At 35.0% G+C, this 21,087-nt stretch overlaps 1 protein-coding gene across 7 annotated transcripts in view; it reads right to left on the bottom strand.

Annotated features, from left to right (window-relative positions):
- Positions 1-61: 61 nt before the first annotated feature.
- CCDC18 (coiled-coil domain containing 18) overlaps positions 62-21,087 on the bottom strand; it is a 27,165-nt gene continuing 6,139 nt past the window's right edge. For 4 of the 7 annotated variants that reach the window (XM_052665649.1, XM_052665648.1, XM_052665653.1 and 1 more), the window contains 20 exons: positions 20,504-20,813; positions 19,192-19,292; positions 18,937-19,091; positions 18,100-18,320; positions 17,191-17,301; positions 15,962-16,093; positions 15,104-15,238; positions 14,506-14,583; positions 12,968-13,084; positions 11,562-11,729; positions 10,947-11,089; positions 10,166-10,329; positions 9,174-9,387; positions 8,125-8,224; positions 6,987-7,103; positions 6,427-6,570; positions 5,160-5,363; positions 3,900-4,031; positions 1,841-2,038; positions 62-278 (listed from right to left, as the gene is read on the bottom strand). In XM_052665649.1, coding sequence (XP_052521609.1) covers positions 264-278; positions 1,841-2,038; positions 3,900-4,031; positions 5,160-5,363; positions 6,427-6,570; positions 6,987-7,103; positions 8,125-8,224; positions 9,174-9,387; positions 10,166-10,329; positions 10,947-11,089; positions 11,562-11,729; positions 12,968-13,084; positions 14,506-14,583; positions 15,104-15,238; positions 15,962-16,093; positions 17,191-17,301; positions 18,100-18,320; positions 18,937-19,091; positions 19,192-19,292; positions 20,504-20,813 — 2,959 coding nt within the window. In that variant the 3' untranslated portion in view covers positions 62-263. Of the gene's footprint in view, positions 279-1,840; positions 2,039-3,899; positions 4,032-5,159; positions 5,435-6,426; positions 6,571-6,986; positions 7,104-8,124; positions 8,225-9,173; positions 9,388-10,165; positions 10,330-10,946; positions 11,090-11,561; positions 11,730-12,967; positions 13,085-14,505; positions 14,584-15,103; positions 15,239-15,961; positions 16,094-17,190; positions 17,302-18,099; positions 18,321-18,936; positions 19,092-19,191; positions 19,293-20,503; positions 20,814-21,087 lie in introns of those variants that run through there. The other 3 variants (XM_052665650.1, XM_052665651.1, XM_052665652.1) reach the window with 3 other exon arrangements.

Below are 21,087 nucleotides of genomic sequence, written 5' to 3'. Positions count from 1 at the left end.
TGCCATTTAAAACCATTGGGAAAAGAAACAGAGCTGAAATTAGGCCTTGCAACTCAACATCTTTTAAAAAATAAATTTTATTTCTGAAAAATAAAATAAGTGAATATATTAAGACAATAATCACAAAAACGGTTGGAAAATTAAGTCTGGCTTTTGCACCAGCACAAATACATTCATTGCTTATAAATGTTAGATTAAAATTTCTTCTTATAATGTTGCCAGCAACAGCATTCCAGAGTTAGTGTTGTCAACAGTTTCTTCCTTCATAATTCTCTAACCTAGAACAAAACAACTGTGATCAGAGCCTCTTTAAAATATTTGAGTTTAGTTTACCATATCTAAATCTTTTTGCATTAAGATGTTACTTTTCATTTTGAAGATTACTTTTAACAAATTAAGCCAACTACCTGCAGGTCTCAAGTCCATGGCTTCTTTCTGAAATTCTGCCTCCTGGACTGAAATTATTAATGCACTTGTTTACTGCTCTATCAACAGAAGCGACTTCCTTTCAAAATAAACTCTGCTTACAAATCTTTCAAAATGTATTAAGTTCCGGGAGATAAGTAGGAAATTATTACACAGCATACTTTGAAAAGAAATATTAACAAAAAATAATTGTACAAAATTTGTACAAGGACTACTGTCTCTTGAAATAAATCCTCTACATAAGGCTTAAGGTTTCACTGTGAACCAGACTGTTAAGATATTAACAATTCAAGTTTCTGGAAACAGAGGAAGTGTTTGCAAAACCTGCATCAACAGCATTGAAGTATTTCTGTCATGTGAAAGGAAAAAAGCCTACAGTTTGTAACGATACGTTAATAAAATTTTACCCAGTTCATGAGCATTCTGGATTTTATGAAGTAAACAGAAATAAATACAATAAATAAATTAGGAGTTGGATTTGATGAACCTTAGGGTCCCCTTCCAAATGGGGATATTCTATGATTCCAAGAAATATGGTCTATTACAGGGTAGGGTTTTTTTGTTGTTAACTTGTAAGGGTTTGGCTTTTTTCCACCTTTAAAATCGCTTTGCATTCCAAACAATTATTTGGCAGTTGATTTATTAAAAAAAAGTAAAATAAAAAGGAGGGTCATCAACAAAACAATTCGTCTGGTATATAATGCATAGCAGCAGCATTTACAGTAGTCAATACCATGTACTGTATTGATCACCCCAATATTTGGTATCATCACATTAGAATATGCTCCTGTTTATCATGCATACAAAAGCCATTACCTTGCATCTATTAAATATTAGCTAGATGCTTATTCTTTAAAGGGAATACTGTAAACAGCGTACACATCTTCAAGTAGCACATAATAAGCTTATAGCTAATGAATAAAGGGCTATTATACTAACTTCTAGTCATTTTTGTACTATGTATGAGATGTATCTCATCTTTCCCATTGCTTCCTGCATTTTAGAAACACAAATGTGCAGACTTTTTTTTTTTTTTTTTTTGCAAAAAAAATAGAAGTTTTTTTTTTAAACAGTAAGCTATAAAACACATCCATGCACATACACTGCTTGGGACCAAAATGACACACCCAAGTCTTAGATGACAACAGAATCATCCTATAGTCCTTCAATGTCTTTCACATAAGAACAGAAACCCTCTATCATATCTATGAGGTTGGCTAAGATGAACACTTTAGACCTTAAGGACTTAAGTTTACATGCATTGCAGTTATTCCACTTTCCTCCATCATTACTTAAACTAAATGATAAATATAAAAATGGAACTGGATGATTACAATCACTTTGTTCAATTCTCTTGGTAAAAGAGAATTTGCCTGAGATGTTTTATGTATAACAGGTGGGTAAGTCAGCTTACCTTAACAAGCAATGTTTCACTTGCAGCACGAACCATTTCATCTCTCACCTGAAGCTGTAACTGCAGATTAGTGACATTATCTTGAGCCTCTTCTAACTCTACCTTCACCCGCTGCAACTGTTCACTCAGATGGTAAGAATCAAAGTTCTGGTGTTCTGCTGATATCTGTCTTTTTGCTTGGTCTTTCTCGCGAGCAAGCTTCTCAAGTGTAAGAAATATGAGAAAATCATTGTAAAAATTAAATATTGATTTAGGAAAACATACACAATTTTTTTGTACTTCTCTTGGTATTACTAATAAAATTTTTATTTCTCATTTCAGTAAGAAACTTGGCCACAGAAGATTAATTTGCCGTAACGGTGTTCTGCCATTGTAAATTGCCTCTTTTTTTTTAAAAATCTTTTAAACGAGGAAAGTAAAATAAAGCACTCTGGGAAGTTGAAGTTAACAACATCTTCACCACAGATTAAAGCAAAAAATAAAACTTTAACTGAAGAAATCTGTAATTTTGCTATTTTATGAATCTCAAAAGGACAAGAATGAACAAAGAGAGAAATCAAGGTAACAGACTTTCTAACCTGCACTGATATATCCTCTGTATCAGAAAAGTAGTGCATTAAGGGGGAAAAAAAACAAATGACAACCCACCCATACCACCTGGCCCCAGCAAAACACATCCACCCACATTGCTTTCCCCAGATCCATCAGGTAACTGAAGTCTTAGAAGTAGCACAAAGTTTTTGTGGAAGATCAGTCAGTCTGCAATAAAAATGTTTTACTAATGGAGAACATTTTCTTACGTTATGTTTATTCATAGAATATTTTCAAACACGGAAGCAACCCTGTAACATTGAGGATGGAGCTAGAACCTTTGTCATATTTTTACGCACAATGGTTCTAAAATTTAGTTTTCTATCCACTTAACTAAAATGAAAACAAACTTGAAATTTAATTTCCTTCATCGGAAGTCTAAAGGAATACAGCTAGTGTAGGTATATTCACAAAGCTTCACATCTTTCTTGGGTCTCATTTTTCCTTTGCAAAAACAATAGAAGGAATTTTCTGAATGCTAGAAGTTATTCTGAATCTAAGAATGAAACAACTCCCTACTTCAATGCAGAACACGGAAAAGGATTCTTGTAACATAGACATCTCCAAGGTTCCTTTTAATTAGAAATAAGCATGTTAATATTTTCAAAAGTATGAGGGTTTTTGCACTCCAGTGGACAGAATTTTAGAAACTAATGCCCTATGCAAAACTGCTTTTACAAAGCTTGATGTCAAAAGGTGATCAATAAGCCTTATACTGATATAGTAAACCCCTTAATCAGGTGAACTATTGAGATCTGCAAGAACTACAACTTCTACCTTGTCCAAAGAACCCAAGTAAAATGGTTTGTTCCCATACCCCCAGAATTTCCTATTACAAAGAATCTCATTAGCATTTTGTGCATCCAGCTTATTCCTTTGGATTTTATTTTTTCCTTCTGACATTTTATTTATGCAACCTTCATCCAGCTCAGAGTTTTATCCAGGAGTACATCTCCAATGAGAAAGACAGAATATATCACAGGAAAATAAGCTTAAGTGCATCATCCTCACTGTGAGAGAAGGAAGAATCTGGTGATATACTGGATTCATTATCTTAGAGCTTAGTCCTTTAATGACAAAAAATACTTTTTTGTCTGGAAAGGATGTGTCTAACCAGTAGCTTTTATAGGCACCTTAAGAATCAGCCTCAGTGTTAGAAGGTGGAAATGTTAGTGACGTGTCTGAAGGACAGCAGCAGGCACTGTCCATTTCGTAGCCAGACCTTGACTATCCTATATCATCTCCGTAACAGAAGTTAATGTGGAAAAGCTGACACTGCTGTTATCTGCAGTTAAAGAACCTTCCTATTCAGCCAGAACACAGTAAGCCTCCCCCCGGCTCCACAGACATCAAATGCCTTCAGTGACTTCACATATGACTTCTCAGATGTCTCACTCTAGGAAAAGAAATAGACAAATAAAATAATCGAAATGGCAGGAGCTGTTTCAGTTCTGATGTATACATTTACCTGACAAGTGTCTTGTAATGAGGTTATTTCTGCAAAAAGCCTGTTTATCTCAGATTGCATTTGCAGTTGTAGTTGAGCTTCACGAGCTTTGGCAGCACCCAGTTCTTCTGCCAGACGGTTCGCACGAGATTCCTGAAGGACAGAAAGACATAGTATGAATCATGCCTGTATCTGAAAAACACTGTAAAATGCAACACATTATTTACTCTTGAAAAATTGTAGGCGATAAGTGAATCACATTCTCTCTGTTTAATGCAAAGAAGCACAACAAGGTTAACCATTTCTTCTATTTGTTCATATGGAATCAGCAGTGGAACAGGGCCTTAAGTCAAATACAAGGTTATTGAGTAATAGTGGTAGAGTCCTTTAAATAGGGGGGATTTTGCTGGTCATTAATTTAGTTACACATTCAAGCAGGAAACTACATAATCTAAAGTATTTCCCAGAAGTAACCCAAACAGGAAATAGATGGCAATTAAGTTATTTTCTTGTATATTTTAGACAAACAAAAACAACCACCCACAACTGCCTTTTATGAGAACACTTCTAAAGCTTACACAGGACTGCATAGCTGCAGCACTGCATTTCTAGATCATCAAAACTGGTAAAGATAAAACTACATTTGTGCAAATGAATGCTCCTTCCTAACCTAGAGTGCTGTCTGACTGCACTTTTTTTTTTTTATTTTAAATAATTGGTAATAAAAGAGAAGTAGCCATCTCCAGTGAAGACGAACAGCAACTGGGTATGACCTGTGTACTCAAAACAAGACAGACAAGATACCTGTTTTGTGAGTTCTGATTAAGTGTAGGTTCTCTGCAGATACTTAGTTATGGAAATACACCAGCTATTTCCCATTTCTGCTCCATACATAAAAGGAAATATCACCTTCTGGTTAACGGTTTGGTTAACTCTACTAAAAAATAAAAAATGCAACAACTGCATTTTTAAATCTGGGTTTTTTCTTTGCCTGCCATTACCCAATTACACAGAAGAGATTTTGAAATTTTCTTCTTCCAGAAGAGGTGCTACTTGGTGTGAAATGGCAAGGGACAACAAAACTCAGACATTTTCACGTCAACCATGTCAAACAGAGCTGCAATACGTGTTATAAACTTCAAGCACTAAAGTAAATGCATCCTTTAAAAAAAAAAAAAATATATATATATATTTATATTTATTTTTTTTTTCCAACAATTAGTTATATTAATAATGAACATATGGAACAAATTCCAATTCTGAATTGAAATGTTAAGTCACCTTCTCTTGGGACAGATAATTTACTTCTTCTAATTCACACGCAAGTCTGTCTGCTTCTCTTTGGGACTGCACAAGCATTTGACGAGCCTCCAGTAGCTCTGAGTGAGTGTGCTGCAGCTGTTCTCGTTCTAGCTTCAATTGCTGACCCAAATCTAATGCTTCCCTGTACTGGTCTCCAATGCAGTTCTCCTGGTTTTTCACTGTCTGTAACAGGTAAATAACTTCAGACCTCAAAGATCATAAATACCAAAGCATTTACATTCATTCTTCTCTTCCTGAGGGGAAAAAGAAAGCAATAGCAACAACAAAAAACACGAGCCAAACACAAAGCTCCAACATTACTTTCTATGTTTATTGCCTTTAGAATGTTGCAGAGATGTCACACATTATATCTGTGGTCCATCTAAGTTCTGTGTCATCTCTCTCAACAGCCAGTGTAGATATTTAAAATAAAGCTTTAACAAAATTTCTTGACAGATACATATAGATAGATAGATAGATATAGATAGAGAGAGAGAAAGAGAGAGAGAGAGAAAGAGAGAGAAAGAGAGAAACACATCCATAGAAAGTGTATTTGTAACACATTCACTAATGACTGATTTAATGTCTGAAAACAGGTGTTAGTATAATTCAAATAAAATTTGCTGTCCCCTTTATTTATATGCTCCCATTTAAAATGTAAATACAAACAGAACAACCCTTCCAGTTCCTATGAGCATGCCAGCTCTCAATGTTCTTTGAGGCAATTATTTCCACAAGATAAATACCTAAGATACAAAAAAATCTCATCATACATCAATTTTTTAATATCATTTCAAAGGAGAGCAGCTCCATACCCAGAACACCACACCACCAAAGACTGTCAATATTTTGATTTCTTCACAAAGCAAATCATTAACAGTATGCATTAGATTTGTCCTTTTAAAATCCTTAAACTGGCTGGGGAATTAAGATCCTGTAAACACCGGGATATACAATGCAATTACCTGGGGAGTGGTAATGACACCTGATTAAAAGACACTGTACAGTTCTTGGCAGGCAATGACAGTAATGGCATTAAAAATTTGATAGCAGTTTTTAAATGAATTCTACCCAGAAATTTAAAAGGAGAGTTTCACAAGGTTTACAGACATTCTGTTTATGGAGAAGGGTGTTTAACCTTCACTGTTTCTTAAACAGTCACACAGGCAACAGTACTAAGAATTGTGCAGTGCACTGTGAGTAACAGCAAGGGGAGAGACAGGTTGAAATCCAAGAAACATTTTACCTTCTCAAGAGCTTCTAGGCTCTGTTGTTGTCTTTCCATTTTCTTCTTCAGCTGATTTATTTCTTGATTTCTCTGGAGCAGTTCAAAGTCTTTTTCATGAAGTTCCTCCTTACAATGCTGGAGTTTGCTCTCTAAGGTCTCAATCTGAAAAGAAAATTCAACTGCATTAGAGTAGGTATTTTACTAAACCCAGAACAATTTAGGAAACGTTACAAATCCTGCAGTAACACTGACTTTGTGTTCTTTTTTCATTTCTGCTTCATTTTGCCAGTTTTTCTGTATTAGATGAGCAGTTTGGAAATTATCATATTAACTAGAAATAGATTTTCATTTTAATACTAGGAACTCTCCAATATAATTGACAAATATAAATCTAATTATATTTACAAATATAAAATATTTTTGCTGGTACAATATCACAGTATCCATCCTTCCCCTAAAATATAGCATCAGTTATTCTCCTGTGAGTTTAACCTGACCAGCTTCTGTGTCCCAGGAGCAGATATTCTTATATAATTGACTGCCATTTATTATGTAAACTGTTTTAAAGCAAGAATTACCTGTTTATTACATTCCTTAACTTCTAACTCTGATTTCTCTAAATTGCACTCTAACTGAATTATTTGTTGTTCCATTTCTCCCTTATGTTCACGAACTGTCATATCCAACTGTGCAATCTAGATATAAAAAGGGAAAAAAGGAAATATTTTCAGCTATTATGCAAAATTTAAGCAGCAATACTACAAAATATAGCAAAATTAATTAAACCTATCTTCTGTAGCGTAGAAAAAATATTATTCTAAACAGTCAATATAAAAATGAATCTCATTTTAAAGCACACACAAAAAAACAGCGAGGTAGCAAAGAGATGACTGAAAAAATGAGGGAAAAAGAAGTCTGTAACAGAATGTTTAGATACACAAAATATAATCAAGTTCTCAGTTTAATCTGAATTTAATTAGTAGCTCTTTATATGTACCTGTCATTGTGGAAAGCACAAATTTTGCCAGGTCAGAAAATAAAAAAAAAAAAAGATCCTGTTGCTTCAATGAAGTCTTGGAGCACTTCACAGAGTACTGTGGCAAGAATATATTGGAAAGTCTGACCTCCTTACAGTCTCCCCTCTTACCCCTTCAAATGTTCTTGGATACACAAGCTGTTAGCCCCTGCAAGAACTAGTTATTGGCCTTTAGTTTTCTCATTTATACTTGACAGAAGAATAGTTTCTCTATAAGTGATACCAAATCCTGAAGTCAAGCCAGAAGACTGAAAACCCTTCATGTCAGCTACAAAAATTTCTTCACAGTAAAGATGCCGTTTCATAGTCAGAGACTTCTTTAGAGCTAGAGAGAAGTGCTCCAGTACAAATAAGGAAATGAATCCAAAATCTCAAAGCGCGCTTCAGTGCAGACTTTTGCTCTCTTTTATCAAACATCAAGATGACAACCCATGTCCTGCACCTTTACTACTATCAGAATTATAGGATGGATTTATAATACCAACAGCCTGTGTATCCTTAGGGAAGGCACAATCTTCCAGTTGCCATAAGGCTTCAGGAATACAGAGCCAGTTTTCAGGTTGACACTGTGGCTAAATTAACAACATAATCTGGAATGATGTGACAAGGAAATTAAATCTAGCAGTTTTTTAAATACAAAATAAGAACAATTGTGAGTTACATACTTAAAGTCACCTGACCTGTGCTGCTCTTTGTTTCAGTTCCCAATTCCTTTCTTTCAATGTTTGGTCCATATCAAGCAGCTCTTGTTTTTTGTCTTCAATTTCTCCCTTGCAGTACCTGAAATCCATGTATGTTTAACTGCCTAATGCACATTCATTTATTTAGCGTAAAGTATCCAACTTGAAAACAATCACATCTATTACTTAAAGCCAAGTATCCCTACAAAGTGACTCAACTAACTTAGTAAAAGAGCAAACCCAAATGGAATAACTGGGTTATTTCAATTTCGCAGATACCTGCAGAATTTCAAGTTTTTAACTGATTACCCAGACAAGATTTGAATAACATTGTTAAAAAACAGTAGCATAGAAGAAACAGACTTCAATTTAGGGTCAGAAAGGAAACTGGACAATTTCATAGAATCATAGAATAGAATCATAGAATGGCCTGTGTTGAAAAGGACCACAATGATCACGCAGTTTCAGCCCCCTGCTATGCGCAGGGTCACCAACCAGCAGCCCAGGCTGCCCAGAGCCACATCCAGCCCGGCCCTGAATGCCCTCAGGAATGGGGCATCCACAACCTCCTTGGGCAACCTGTTCCAGTGCATCACCACCCTCTGTGTGAAAAACTTCCTCCTAATATCCAACCTAAACCTTGTTGTTTTGTCTTAGTTTGAAACCATTTCCCCTTGTCCTGCCACAATCAGCTCACATAAACAGTCATATCCCCTCCTGTTTATACGCTCCCCTCAGATACTGGAAGGTATGAGGTGGTCTCCCTGGAGCCTTCTCTTCTTCAAGCTAAACAAGCCCAATTCTCTCAACCTTTTCTTATAGGAGAGGTGCTCCAGCCCTCTGATCAACTGCAGTATGTAAGAAAGTCATTTCCCATAATTAATATAATTTCTTGGCTTTAGAATTAAAAAAACAAAACACAAGCACACCACAAATCACCTAGAGATTAGAGAGCTGTTAAGATTTAAGACAACCACCCAAGCTACACACTATTCCTAAACAAATGTTAACATAACTGAATTTTTGTGATTGAAATGATACTAACTTACCTGAGCTCAGCTGTTAGATTGATGATAGCAACCTGCTTCTCCTCCAGAGACAACTGTGCATTCTGTAACGAGTCTTGCAACCCCTGAAGCTGCAGTGAAACGACTTTTAATTCTCCATGTGCATTTTGCAATGCAGATTCTAGTTCCTCTATTTTCTGCAATGCCTCCCTGTGGCAAGTCTCACTTTGAAGCAGTTTATCTTCTAAAGCAGTCACTATTTAACATGCACAAAACAAATCACAAAGTGTTTAATCATGAGTCCAGGCTTTACACAGCATCACCAGTGCCTATTAGCACTGGTGGCCTCAATCAGTTTTCAGTATCACTGTTTTCATAGTAAAATCCAGAAAAACAGTGACTTCTGAAGTTAGCTGCCATGAATGTGTGGCCATGTAAGTCCTGACTGTTTGTTCTCTTTTTTTAAAATCAAGATCACGACCTATGATTGATCTGAAATTTGAGTATGTATCTAAAACACCCTAAATCATGAAACACACAACATAGCAACTTAATACACAGTGCTACAAAAAAACACAATTGTTGAAAAGAATGGTAAAATTAAGTAGGGGGAGGATGGTTAGAAAGTTTGTTATTTCCATAAGCTTTCCCATGATTTTTATTTTTTAAACAAGAGATGAATTTTCACAAACAGCAAATACCTCTGTCATAATTGTGCTTCTTGTTTGATTACCACATTAAGAATCTGCGTTACCACCATCTGTGGGCAATTTGCTTAGTCATTTCACACAGGATAAAGGTATATCCCACAATAATGAGGCTTTGCAGATGTCCCTTGAAAATAAGCCAATGGGGTTTTGTTTGTCTTTTAATGGAATTCCCAACATCAAAACCACAAGTATGAAAAATCTGCAGAATTATGGCAGTCTGAATCTCCTGTGCTTGATAATACGTACAATGGGGAAACATCAAAGCTAATACACTGCAAAACAGCACGATTAAAGGAAGCCTGAAAAGCAGAACAGCTCAATTACCCTCACTTGTCTTTTCACTGAGCTCTGATCGTGCTTCTTTCAAAGTGATGTCCAAATGACTTATTTGCATTGCTTTGTCATCAATGTCTTGTTTTAATTGCACTACTTCTTTTTCCATACCAGTAAGTTCATTCTTATACTCATCCATCTCCAGTGTTTTTTGTCTAAATAAAAGATGCAGCCAGAACAAAATTAACCTTGCGACAACAAAAGCAACATATCTTTATCCTTGAGCTCTGAAAAGACAAATACTTTCACAAACAGTGAATACTGTGGAACCCAGGGGAATTCTGTTAGCAGATATGCCACAGGTATACTACGGATCCTGTCAATTTCATTTGAAGCAGTAAAGTTAAAGTTGAAGTTGGTTATGGAAAGATCCTATTGAGATATTATTCTCATCAATTATGCAAATAACAGACCTGTCAGCATCAACATTAAAAAAAAAAAGTCAAGAAGGCTTTTTCTGCAATAAAACCAATGCATTATTTTAAACTTACCAAGCCCTCCATGAGTTACAAGTAATTTGGTATATTTACGAATTAATTTGCATTATGACGCCATTTTTAGAGTAAATAGGTTGCCTGGACACAAATTAATTCCATCTGAAGACTGTTACAGAACCTCACACTGCTGCTAGTTAGAACCTTTCTGTCTAACTTCCAGTCCATTGCTCAAACAATGAATGATCTAACTGCACAGATGAATAACACTTCAGAGTACAATCTTTCTTTTTGATATTTAATACTCAGAATATTCTTCTCAGTTACTCAGAACTTACCGGATTATGTTATTAAGTTCATCCACCTTTCGTCTGTTTAAATCTGCTTCCAGGCAAGTTAGGTAAAGTTTCTCCTCTACCTTTCTCAACTCATCTTCTGCATATACTTTCTGTTTCTGAAGTTCTTGTTCTAAAGTAGATAGCTATTTAAGATTGTATTAAAAGCAAACAAACAAACAGTATTTTTAAAGTTACACAACATAGAAAAATGCATCTTTGTCTTGTAACAAACACACACACTGAAACTTGTAATAAAACAGTTATCTCTGCAGTCTCAAATTGCATACAGTTTAAGGCTAGGACTTTGCAGTCACATTGAAAGTCAAGTGGTTTTGAGCAAATGTAACTAGGCTTGTCTTTTGAGTTTCAATACACTTGTCCTTAGTTGAAGTCTAAGGCCTAATTTACCAAGCACGTAGCCACAGAATGGCTGAAGTTTTTAACAACACAGAACTTGCTTTAACACAAATCAAACTGGTAATCCTTTATTTCAGATATATCTGAAATAATGAAAATCAAATCAGTTATGAACATTCTGATTTTAAAGGTATGCAAAATGCAAAAATTAAAGAATTAAAACAGTTGTCCCTATGCAGACTTCCAACTCTACTATACCTGTTCTTCGAGCTTAGTTTGATTATCTTCCAGTTCCCCAGTTCTAATAGTTTCTTGCTGCAACATTTGCTGCTGATGATGCAGAGTTTGTTGCAGGAGAACGTTCTGTTCATTTGTGTCCTGAAGATTACGACCTTTTAGTTTTATTTCTTTTTGCAAATAACAAACCTGAAAATACATTTACTTTCCATCACTATCAAGCATTTTTATTCACACTCATCTATCCTTTGTTCTTAATCACAGATTTATAAAAAATTCTCTAAGATTTTGGCTGTGAATTTTGCGCATTAGTTTCAACAGTACGTAACACATCATTCAGTTGTGCTTTACAAAATGAGCAAAGTAGTCATTTATCAACATCAATCTTTTAATTCCTGCTTTTTAACTACATTTGAACTGCTAATATTTTAAGAACAAATTCAACAAATTCAACAAATTCAACAAAGATTTCTCATATATAAACTACTGAACTACTTTTCTTTTTGCCACTCTTCTTACTTAATTTCTCAGGAAGTTCCTGTCCTCCCCATTAAATTTAGTTCAGTCTCTCCCTTTAATTCTTCCTGCTTCTGTGACAACAGTCATTCCAATAACAGCCATGTACTTTGAGTGTCTAGCTTCACCATGTGTTGAAGAGTCTGATTTCTCAGTGAAGAAAGCCAGGAATTATCTAAAAAGTCACGTTCTTCTAACAGCGTATATGAGAAGTGAAACACTAGCTGCTCACCCCAAAGTGGAGGGAGTGACTCTGCCAGTTATGTGCAGAAGTATTTATCACAGAAGTCTCACCTGCCACCCTTCTGTATCACAAGCAGTCAGTCTCTCCATGCACAGTATATGAGCAAAAAGTTTTAGGACGTAGGAAGAAACAGCACGTATCACAGGCTTGTGATAATACAGAGCACAGATTTCCACTCAGTTATTCTTGTGAACTCCATTTGACTAACACCTGTCTCTTTTTAAGTAGGGCAGTATTTTCTTGGGGGGGAAGGGGTAGAAGGGAGAAGGAACGACAGACAAAAACCTCAGATGAATGTTTTAACTGATTATGCTCAGACATCTTCCCCATTAAGATACTTGCAACACAAATCAATTCTGTAAATTTACGTTCATATTGCAACAGCATGCCCCCCATTTTTTAAGACAAAGATTCCTTCCATTTAGTCTTGATTTTGCTACCTCTTTCAACAATTCATTCTCTTGGTATTTCCTTAAGTTTATCCTATGTTTCTTCGTTATGCTTTTCCCCTCGATCATCACAAAATATACAGCATTTCTTCCCAGCTTAATTCACAGTCACAACTCACACTACACAAGTTTTGTTTCACATTTCACAAGATTTCAGGGTAAAGCAATCAGAACAATAAGTACTGTAATACAGAAAAGTTGCCAAAGCAAGCTTTTACCTCTTTAGACTTCTTTTTGAGCTGATTTTGAAACATCTCCTTATTTTCTTCTGTCTGACTCAAATACAGTGCAAGTTCTTCCTTACATACATCCAGTGCTGACTCAAGTTGTTTCTCCTAGTTGAATGTCACAGATTACTTTAAATTCACATTTCTTGTTAACTAGCTAATAGCCTAAAAATGTTTAATTATCTTTGTCTAAAAATCTACATTTTAATACAAAGAGTGCAATAACAGGCACAAAAGAAAAAAGCAGAGAATTCAGATCATAAGCAGAAATGAACATGTGAAATTAAGTTTCAATATTTTAGATTGTTTAAATCAGATAAGACTACCAGTTATAAAAACATACTCCAGTATTTGTCAGTAGCTGCAGTTCAGTTAACAAATGACCCTACTTAAAGCATCAAATCATAAGACTCCCATACTTTGTTACAAATTAAAATTTACATACAGAATTCTATAAATAAATTTGGAAATATCACTTGAGTTGTCAGAAGTCAAAAACAGAATTCATATCTGAATGTATCTTAGAAAGCTACTAAAGCTTTTGTTTGTTTTCTGAGCTGAGAGACAATGCCCAAGTTCTACCAAAATGGCAAGGAAGAGTTCTATTGTAAAACAGACAGTATCAACACTGCTAATTTATTTTGCTGTTTACTGTTAATACTACTAATATGGATTTTAATTATGCCCTTCAACTATTTTGTGACTGTTATCTGCCCAAGGTTATAAAGAACAAACCTCTAGATATCATTAAGAACAGTAACTTAGCTACTTGATTTCAACGCTAAGAAACTTCTCATCAACATGAATTATGCTTATGTACAATGTTTTCAATGCTACTGATTTCTTAAGTGATATTGGATTGTATGTTTCCCTCCTCATCAAAACGAACTGCTTTTTGAAAAGAAGCAATTACAGATCCTAATTTTAAATATTTTAAAAACAACCCAGGTACTAGAAAGATACTCACAGTACTTTCTGAATTTGTGCCAGTTTTCTATCTGTTAAGTCCATAGTAGCTAACCTTGGCAACATCTTGAGAATTTAATATCATATGAAATCTGATGGTGTTAAGTAACTATGTGATAAAGTATACCACTACTGTTGCAAGCAGTGCAAGGAAGACACCAAGCCAACACTAATAAGAGGTACAGATGGCTACACAAAGGTAACTAAAATCATTATTGCATGCCTAAAACGTAGTAACTGGAATAAAAACTTATATAGCATTCTTTGTTAGACAATTTTTTTTTCTAGAAGTACAGGTACAACTCTCCCTTATTTATAACTGCAATCATTTCATAAGGCAATTATGCGTTGCATGATCTCTAAGGGCAGGTTTCACCAAAATTTTTAATAAAAAACAAGGAAAAGATGCTAAGAAAACTTCTGGTTTCTGAAGTATCTGTGAGAGAGATTTCTGTAAAGTAGCCTAAACGTAGCCTGTCCACAGAGACTAAGAATTAAAAAAAAAAAACACCTCATAATTGTAAAACTTTGAGACTATGAACTGAAAGTTACAAAGAGTTTACTTTGATTGTTTGTTCCTTCAGCTGACTCTCCAGTATCTTCAGTCTCTCATCGTTCTTGAGATCTTGCTTCTTCATTTCCTGTTTGTACGTTTCCCACCCCACCCCCCAAGAGAAAAAAGTAAATACAGAGCAATAATAAAATCTTAGAAACAAGAATCATACAGGTGAAAAAGTATAACACTCTACTTAGGTATACAGCTTGCATATTCTCTTTGTGTGGATGTGGTTTCTAAGAGGCATCCCTTCATATTCAGCAGCAAAATTAGTTATTTAAAGGAACATGGATCACCTAGCACAATGTTCTCATTGTTTGCCTCATCTAGAGTAGATACAATAGATCTTTATCCAGACCTCTCTCCTTTGATTATGGTGCAAACCAGAAGTATAAATGGAATGGTGAAACAGTAAATAATGAAGAGTTCTGAACAATTTAGAGCAGTATGGGGAGTACAACAGATTGGGTCAATGAGTTAAGCAAGAGCTCTGAAACACACACGTGTCACCTTTTCATTTTCTCAGTTTTTTCATGCGTCCGTGGATATGATTTTCATCATTGGTCACTTCACAGATTTGAACTTAAGTCAAAAGCCAGCCTTACCTCTCTGCTCTCCATCAGTAGTCCATCCAATGATTCGATGTGATGCTGTTTACGTATAATATCTTGTTGCAAAACAGATATTGTTGTCTCTTGTTCTACACATTGTTGATGTTTCTTATCTAGCTGCGTCTGAAGCTGCCCATAAATAATTCATAGTTTATTATTTTAATAAAAAATTCAGAGTACTTATACATCTAAACTCTGTTTAATTCTATTCACCCACCACTAAAAATGACAAGTAGATTTCTCACATCAGCAATATTGCATAGCATCAAAAATACCAAGATATCCCAAATCTTAATAAATAAAAGCAGAAAGAGAAGCAAGACCATGAGGGAAGGTGAAGTGTAATTGCCTGTCATTAGCTAAGGCACTAAGACATACATACATCTTCATTAAAAATAACAAGTTTACCTACCAGCTAGAATCTAACAGTTAGAAATAGCCAAAGCTGTATTTCTAATGGCATAAAACAAGTGAGTTCTTCTATAAAGAATGAAAAAAAATCCTGACGGCTCTCCCTGAACACACATGTTCACAACATAAATAACAGTGTGATTAGAAGTTAAAACGTTACTTTTTTTTTGTGCTAGGTGTTTGCAGCAAAGAGCCACAGCATTCTTTTTAAGCCTGTGTTTTTCTTCAGTTGAGCAGAAAAGAGGATATCCATACCCAATGGAAGTCATGACGTTGTGTAGTATTAGATGGAAAACAAAACAACATCCAGAAATGCAGGGAGAAGATGATAAACATTTCTCATTATGTACCTGCATCAGAACTACTAAATAAAGAAGTTCTCATGTGAAAAAGTTGCCACCTATATCACACACACATATTAGCATACAAATAAGGCCTTACCAGTTCCATCTGTTTCTCCATCTCCGTATGCTGCTCGAGATGAATCAATTTTGCTTTTTCAAAAGCAGAAGTTAGTTCTTTGTGCTCCTCACTGACCGCTGTTTGCAATTCACGAATGCGTTTGTTTTTTCCCTTGGAAATGACAACAGCAAGGACTTCATAAAAATTTAAGTTTACTTAATAAAAATTTTAGTTTACTTCTGATATTCAGCAGTTATTATTAGATAATCAAGTTCATAGATTTCATTAATAAACAACCTAGAAAATGCTAAGGTATACACAGCATGTTTCCTCTCAAAGAATGTCAGGCCTACAATAAAGACACAGAATGCCACCCAATGCTGCCTCTACGCAGACAGGATGCCTGCCAAGGCAGATTATCAGAACATAACAGGAAGAAACAAAAATAAGTGGTATTTTTATATGGATATATGGAATCTTTTACAATACAGGTTTCCATCTGAAAGTTGTTTACTTCACTAACAACCTTGGACCTCTTCCCAAAAATCAACGAAGTTTATATGACAAAACCAGCACTGGAAGATTCAGTGCTCTGAGTTTCAGACTACCTTCTTCAAAAGTTCCCATTTACAAGACAATTTTATTCACAGGTCTACACATATTAAGAACTCACAATTTAAGAACAGCAGAAAATGAAAATGATCTGTCCAACACTTCCGATAACACATTGATTCCATCCTTGCTACTCCTTACACTAATAATTTCATAAAGACTCCTTAAGAACTTTAGGAAAAAATAGAGAATGGTACCAAATACAGTATACTCTACTTTAGGAGTAGCCTTATTCTATTGAGGAGAAGAAAATACTAATTTTATTAAATGAAGAATTAAAAAAAATTAGCTTAAAGGATGGAAAATCTTAACGTTTTTCTTAGTAGCACAAATGAAATTCTGATCTCCCCAGAATAAAGAGTAGTGTTACAGTTCATTTCACAAGAACTAGATGTTGGTTGTATGTGTCATCAAAAGGGAACAGCAAAATGTTAATTCAGAACTTACCATGCTCAAGAGCAAGGAAGAAGTATATCTTATTTGAAACAATACGTACATATATAATTTTAAACGGTGCTCTCTAAAATATCAGACAGATACCCTAACATATCTCAAAGTCTGTTTTAAATACATGCAACAATACCACTTCAGTTTCAACTCTGATTTTCATTTATGCCATTTCACACAAATGTGGTTTTTCACTGAATATGTCATACCATGAGTTCCTGTTCCAACTCAGTACTTCGTGCTGCAGCAGCAGAATAAGCAACAGCTTTTTCTTCCAATTGTTTCTTAAGTGCAGAAAGCTGAGAAGCTTTCTTTGCAATCTGGAATTAAATAAGGCAAAAAAAAAAAAAAAAAAAGAACCCAAAGAAACCAACATTAAGATATTATTGTCTAATTCAGGTGTTTTCCTATGCTTTCCTATGACAGATTCTGTTTTAGATACTTTTATTCCTTACTAAATTTAAGGCATCATTCATTTATTTTCATATGCTCTAATAATCTTCATTAATCATTGCAGAATTTGGGACAATTTACCTCAAATTTCTCCAATACATGATTATTTTATCAGTAACATACACTGTAATTATTAACTGCATTTTATAATATATATGGAAATACGGCAAATAAAATTATGCTGTAACTAACACTGTCATGTAAATACTAAAAGTTTAACTTATTAAAATCGGAGAAGAGCCAGCTGAAGATTAATTTCTTTCCTCACATTAATGATGTTGATCTCTGGAAAATGTATTGACACAGTGAGGAAAAAGACTCATAACTGTTCTTCAAACATCTGTTTAAGACTCCACGTTAATTCGGTCCTAACAAAGGAACAAGACCATGCACATTTTCCATTTAACAAAGCAAAACAGAAGTAAAGCCCACTAAGAACATCAAATTAAAAACTAGAGATTTCTGACAACAGATAAACTGAGGCTGCTATCCTTAAGTTCCCCTGCTTTCTCTTGAAGTCACTCCCACCTTGAAGTTGTTCTAAAAGAGGCAAATTTTTTAAATTAGAATGACAACTGCATTTTCTCCACAGCAATTATCTTAACCGTCTCTAATGATCGATCTAAGCAACGCCTGGAACTTTTTCCTTTCTATTAGAAACTTACTTCTTGCTTTAAGGCATTAGTTTTTAAAGTCTTTGCTGATAGCTCTTCCTGCATGCTTTGAAACTGACTGGTTCTCTGAGCCATGCTGGTCTTCAAAGACAAATTCTCATTATCTAATTTTGCCAGTTTAACACGTAATTTTTCCATCTCTTTCTTGAATCTTTGTCTCTCCTTTTCAAATTGTTTGCTGACAAGTTCCAGCTGTTGACATTTTGTCCTCTCTCAAAGCAAAAAAAATAAATTCAAGCTTAAAAAAAAAAAAACAAACCATGCAAACAAGCACTGAAGTAATGATACATTCCAAAAAGGAGAAATATAATTTAATGACAGAATACTGAACTAACACATCGCATTCAGAAACAAGAACTTTTTTTTTTAACCTATAATGTAACTACAAGCTGTGTCTCATGGGAAAACAATCAAAAAAGACAAAGAAGAGTTATTACATATTTGCCCTAAAGTAATTTTATTCCACTCTAACAAACTGCAGAGGCAACTGGAGAAGTTCTCAAGCAGCAAGACACAGACAGATCAAAGATAACATGGAGATATTAATATAACTCATGAAAAAAAAAACATACGTGGCTCCATTTCAACACAACTTGTACCTTGTATATTGCTGCAGAACATAAAGAGCTAGAAGAACACTGTGCCTACAGAGTCTGACAATTTACAGAACTTTTAGGTGACAAAGTGCTCCCTATTCAACTAAAATACATCTACTGAAAGACAAAAAAATACACACACAATAAGAAACAAATTTGAACTCCACCAAAAGCAAAATTCCTTTTCTGCAGATTAATCAGACAGAACTGCCAGAAGTTTTGTTGAGCTTACCTTCTTGAGTTTTGATCAATTTGACAGGCTCTGTTTCCAGACCACATAGCCGTCTTTTTTCTTGTCTTTCATTTTCATTCAATAAATGCTCAACTGTATTACAGGTAGATAAGTTTGTGTGAGGCTTTCCAGCTTCCTTTGATGCTAATCCAGTGCTGTTATACAGAAGGAGATAACTATTTAGTAACTCTTTGTACAGGCTAGTTCTGGTACCAAATATCTGCCCGCTCTTGCTCAGTAAACAGAAAGTTATACCTTAGGCTTGCAGTCAAAGGTTTATTTGATTCACAGGATTCAGAGACAGCTTCTTTGGTGGATGAACTGGATAGCTGATGTCTTAGGTTATGCCAATTAAACTAAAAGTTAAAGGAAAACCAAAATCAACTTTTTACTGCCTAACAGTATGACTAGCTCACTTCCTATACTACCGTTTTATGAGTCACATACCAGGATGTTAAAAACTTGGGTAACTTGAAAGTAATTCTCTGAAGTGCTTGCAGAGCACTGCAGACTCATCTCACATTAGGAGAAATTAGAGGCATTAAGGTCCTCAGCCCTTCATCTCTGTACAAGTACAGAAACATGAGTGTTTTTGCCGTGAGAATTTAAATACACTGCGATACTGTCAGAAATTCTACTTGATGAACATCTAACATTATGCTTCCTTTCTGATTCCAGTGACTGTATTAAATTATCAGAATAGCTTCTAATTTTTCTCTAGAATGAAATTTTTCCAAATAAGGCAACTAAATGACTTCTGAGGATCTTCCAAATATGTCCACAGTCACAGCAGCCCAAAACATCACGTTTTATTTGAAATGACTACATCCTTTGGCCAACTTCATTTTGGCAATTCCACAATCGTATAGAAAGAATATTTTTAGTTTTGTTTTCAATACAGCTACTCACATTCATGTTTCAAAAGGAAGGAGAACTGATGCAGTCCACTCTCCTAACCTTGCATGTTTCTCTGCAGCCCTGAGCGTTTTTTTTATGACATCCACAACCACAGGCTACTGATAAAACTTCACTAGTGCAAAATTAATAAGCTAAGGTTCATCTTGACAAAATAAAAATTACTTGTGGTCAAGAAAGATGTGTCTTCACCTGTCAAGCAAAGTAAACTACTAAAATACCTCTCTTCTGCTCTAGTTTCTCCATTACTGAGGTTGACTCAAACTCTGGCTGCATAACATGGTGTATCTGCCATCAGAGAAATGTCACAATGTTCAACTGAGAACTACAGTCTCACATAACTGGACATCCTGTTTTGAAGTAATACTTCTGTCCAAAGAATCAGGGCGTAGCACAGAGGAACAGAAAATGTAATTTAAAATGCTTGCTAGTTAATGAACTCCAAAGCATCTGTTCCTGGTTCTTAAATCAAAGATGAAGACTAAATATTTCAACTAAAATAACATTTACTCCACGCATCTTGCGGAAAAAAAAAAAAAAAGATACTATACTCAGATGATTTCTCAACAATGTCACAAGACTTCCATGCAATATCAGTTAAAATTATTTAAGTTACAAAACACAATTTAGAATAATGTATCTGTTACTGTACCTCTTCAGATGTACTTGAAGACAATTGGGAAATTATGGTTTCTAGTAAGTTGAGCTCTCGCCTGGAATTCTCCATTTCTTGATGGCATAACTTCAGGTTGTCATGCTGTTGTGCATTAAGCGCTCTCAGCTCTGCATTTTCACTGACAAGAGCATTTTTCTCCTTAAGTTCTCTTTTCTTCTCATTAAGTTCCTTTTCAAGCCCAAGGATCTTCTGAGTAGACTGATTCAACGTTGACATCATTTCACTGTTCTTTGCCTCTAGAGTTACAATTTCTTTTTTTGCATTGTGATTCTCTTCCCTTAGTTTCCTAAAAAAAGGCATCTATTCAATAGGTAGAGCTCAACACAGATAATTAGATGAGGATTTCCAGCATTAGAAGTACCAGGGGAAAACAACGTAACAACACTGCTAAGAGGTTTCTTCCCTCTCAAAGTCTAGGATCAACTCCAAAGGACAGAAAGTCTGCTTTACTCAGCCTTCACTTCTCATAAGGACAATACAAACTGCCACCAGAAAACAAATTTAGAGAATAAAGTACCCCTTATTCTTAAACAACTTAAAGTTTTAAGCATCATCATAAG

Source organism: Tympanuchus pallidicinctus, unplaced genomic scaffold (assembly GCF_026119805.1).
Source record: "Tympanuchus pallidicinctus isolate F22 unplaced genomic scaffold, pur_lepc_1.0 scaffold7, whole genome shotgun sequence".
In the NCBI taxonomy this organism is placed as follows: Eukaryota; Metazoa; Chordata; class Aves; order Galliformes; family Phasianidae; genus Tympanuchus; species Tympanuchus pallidicinctus.
The sequence above is the reverse complement of the archived record's forward strand: the minus strand, read 5'-3'. Positions and strand labels throughout refer to the sequence as shown.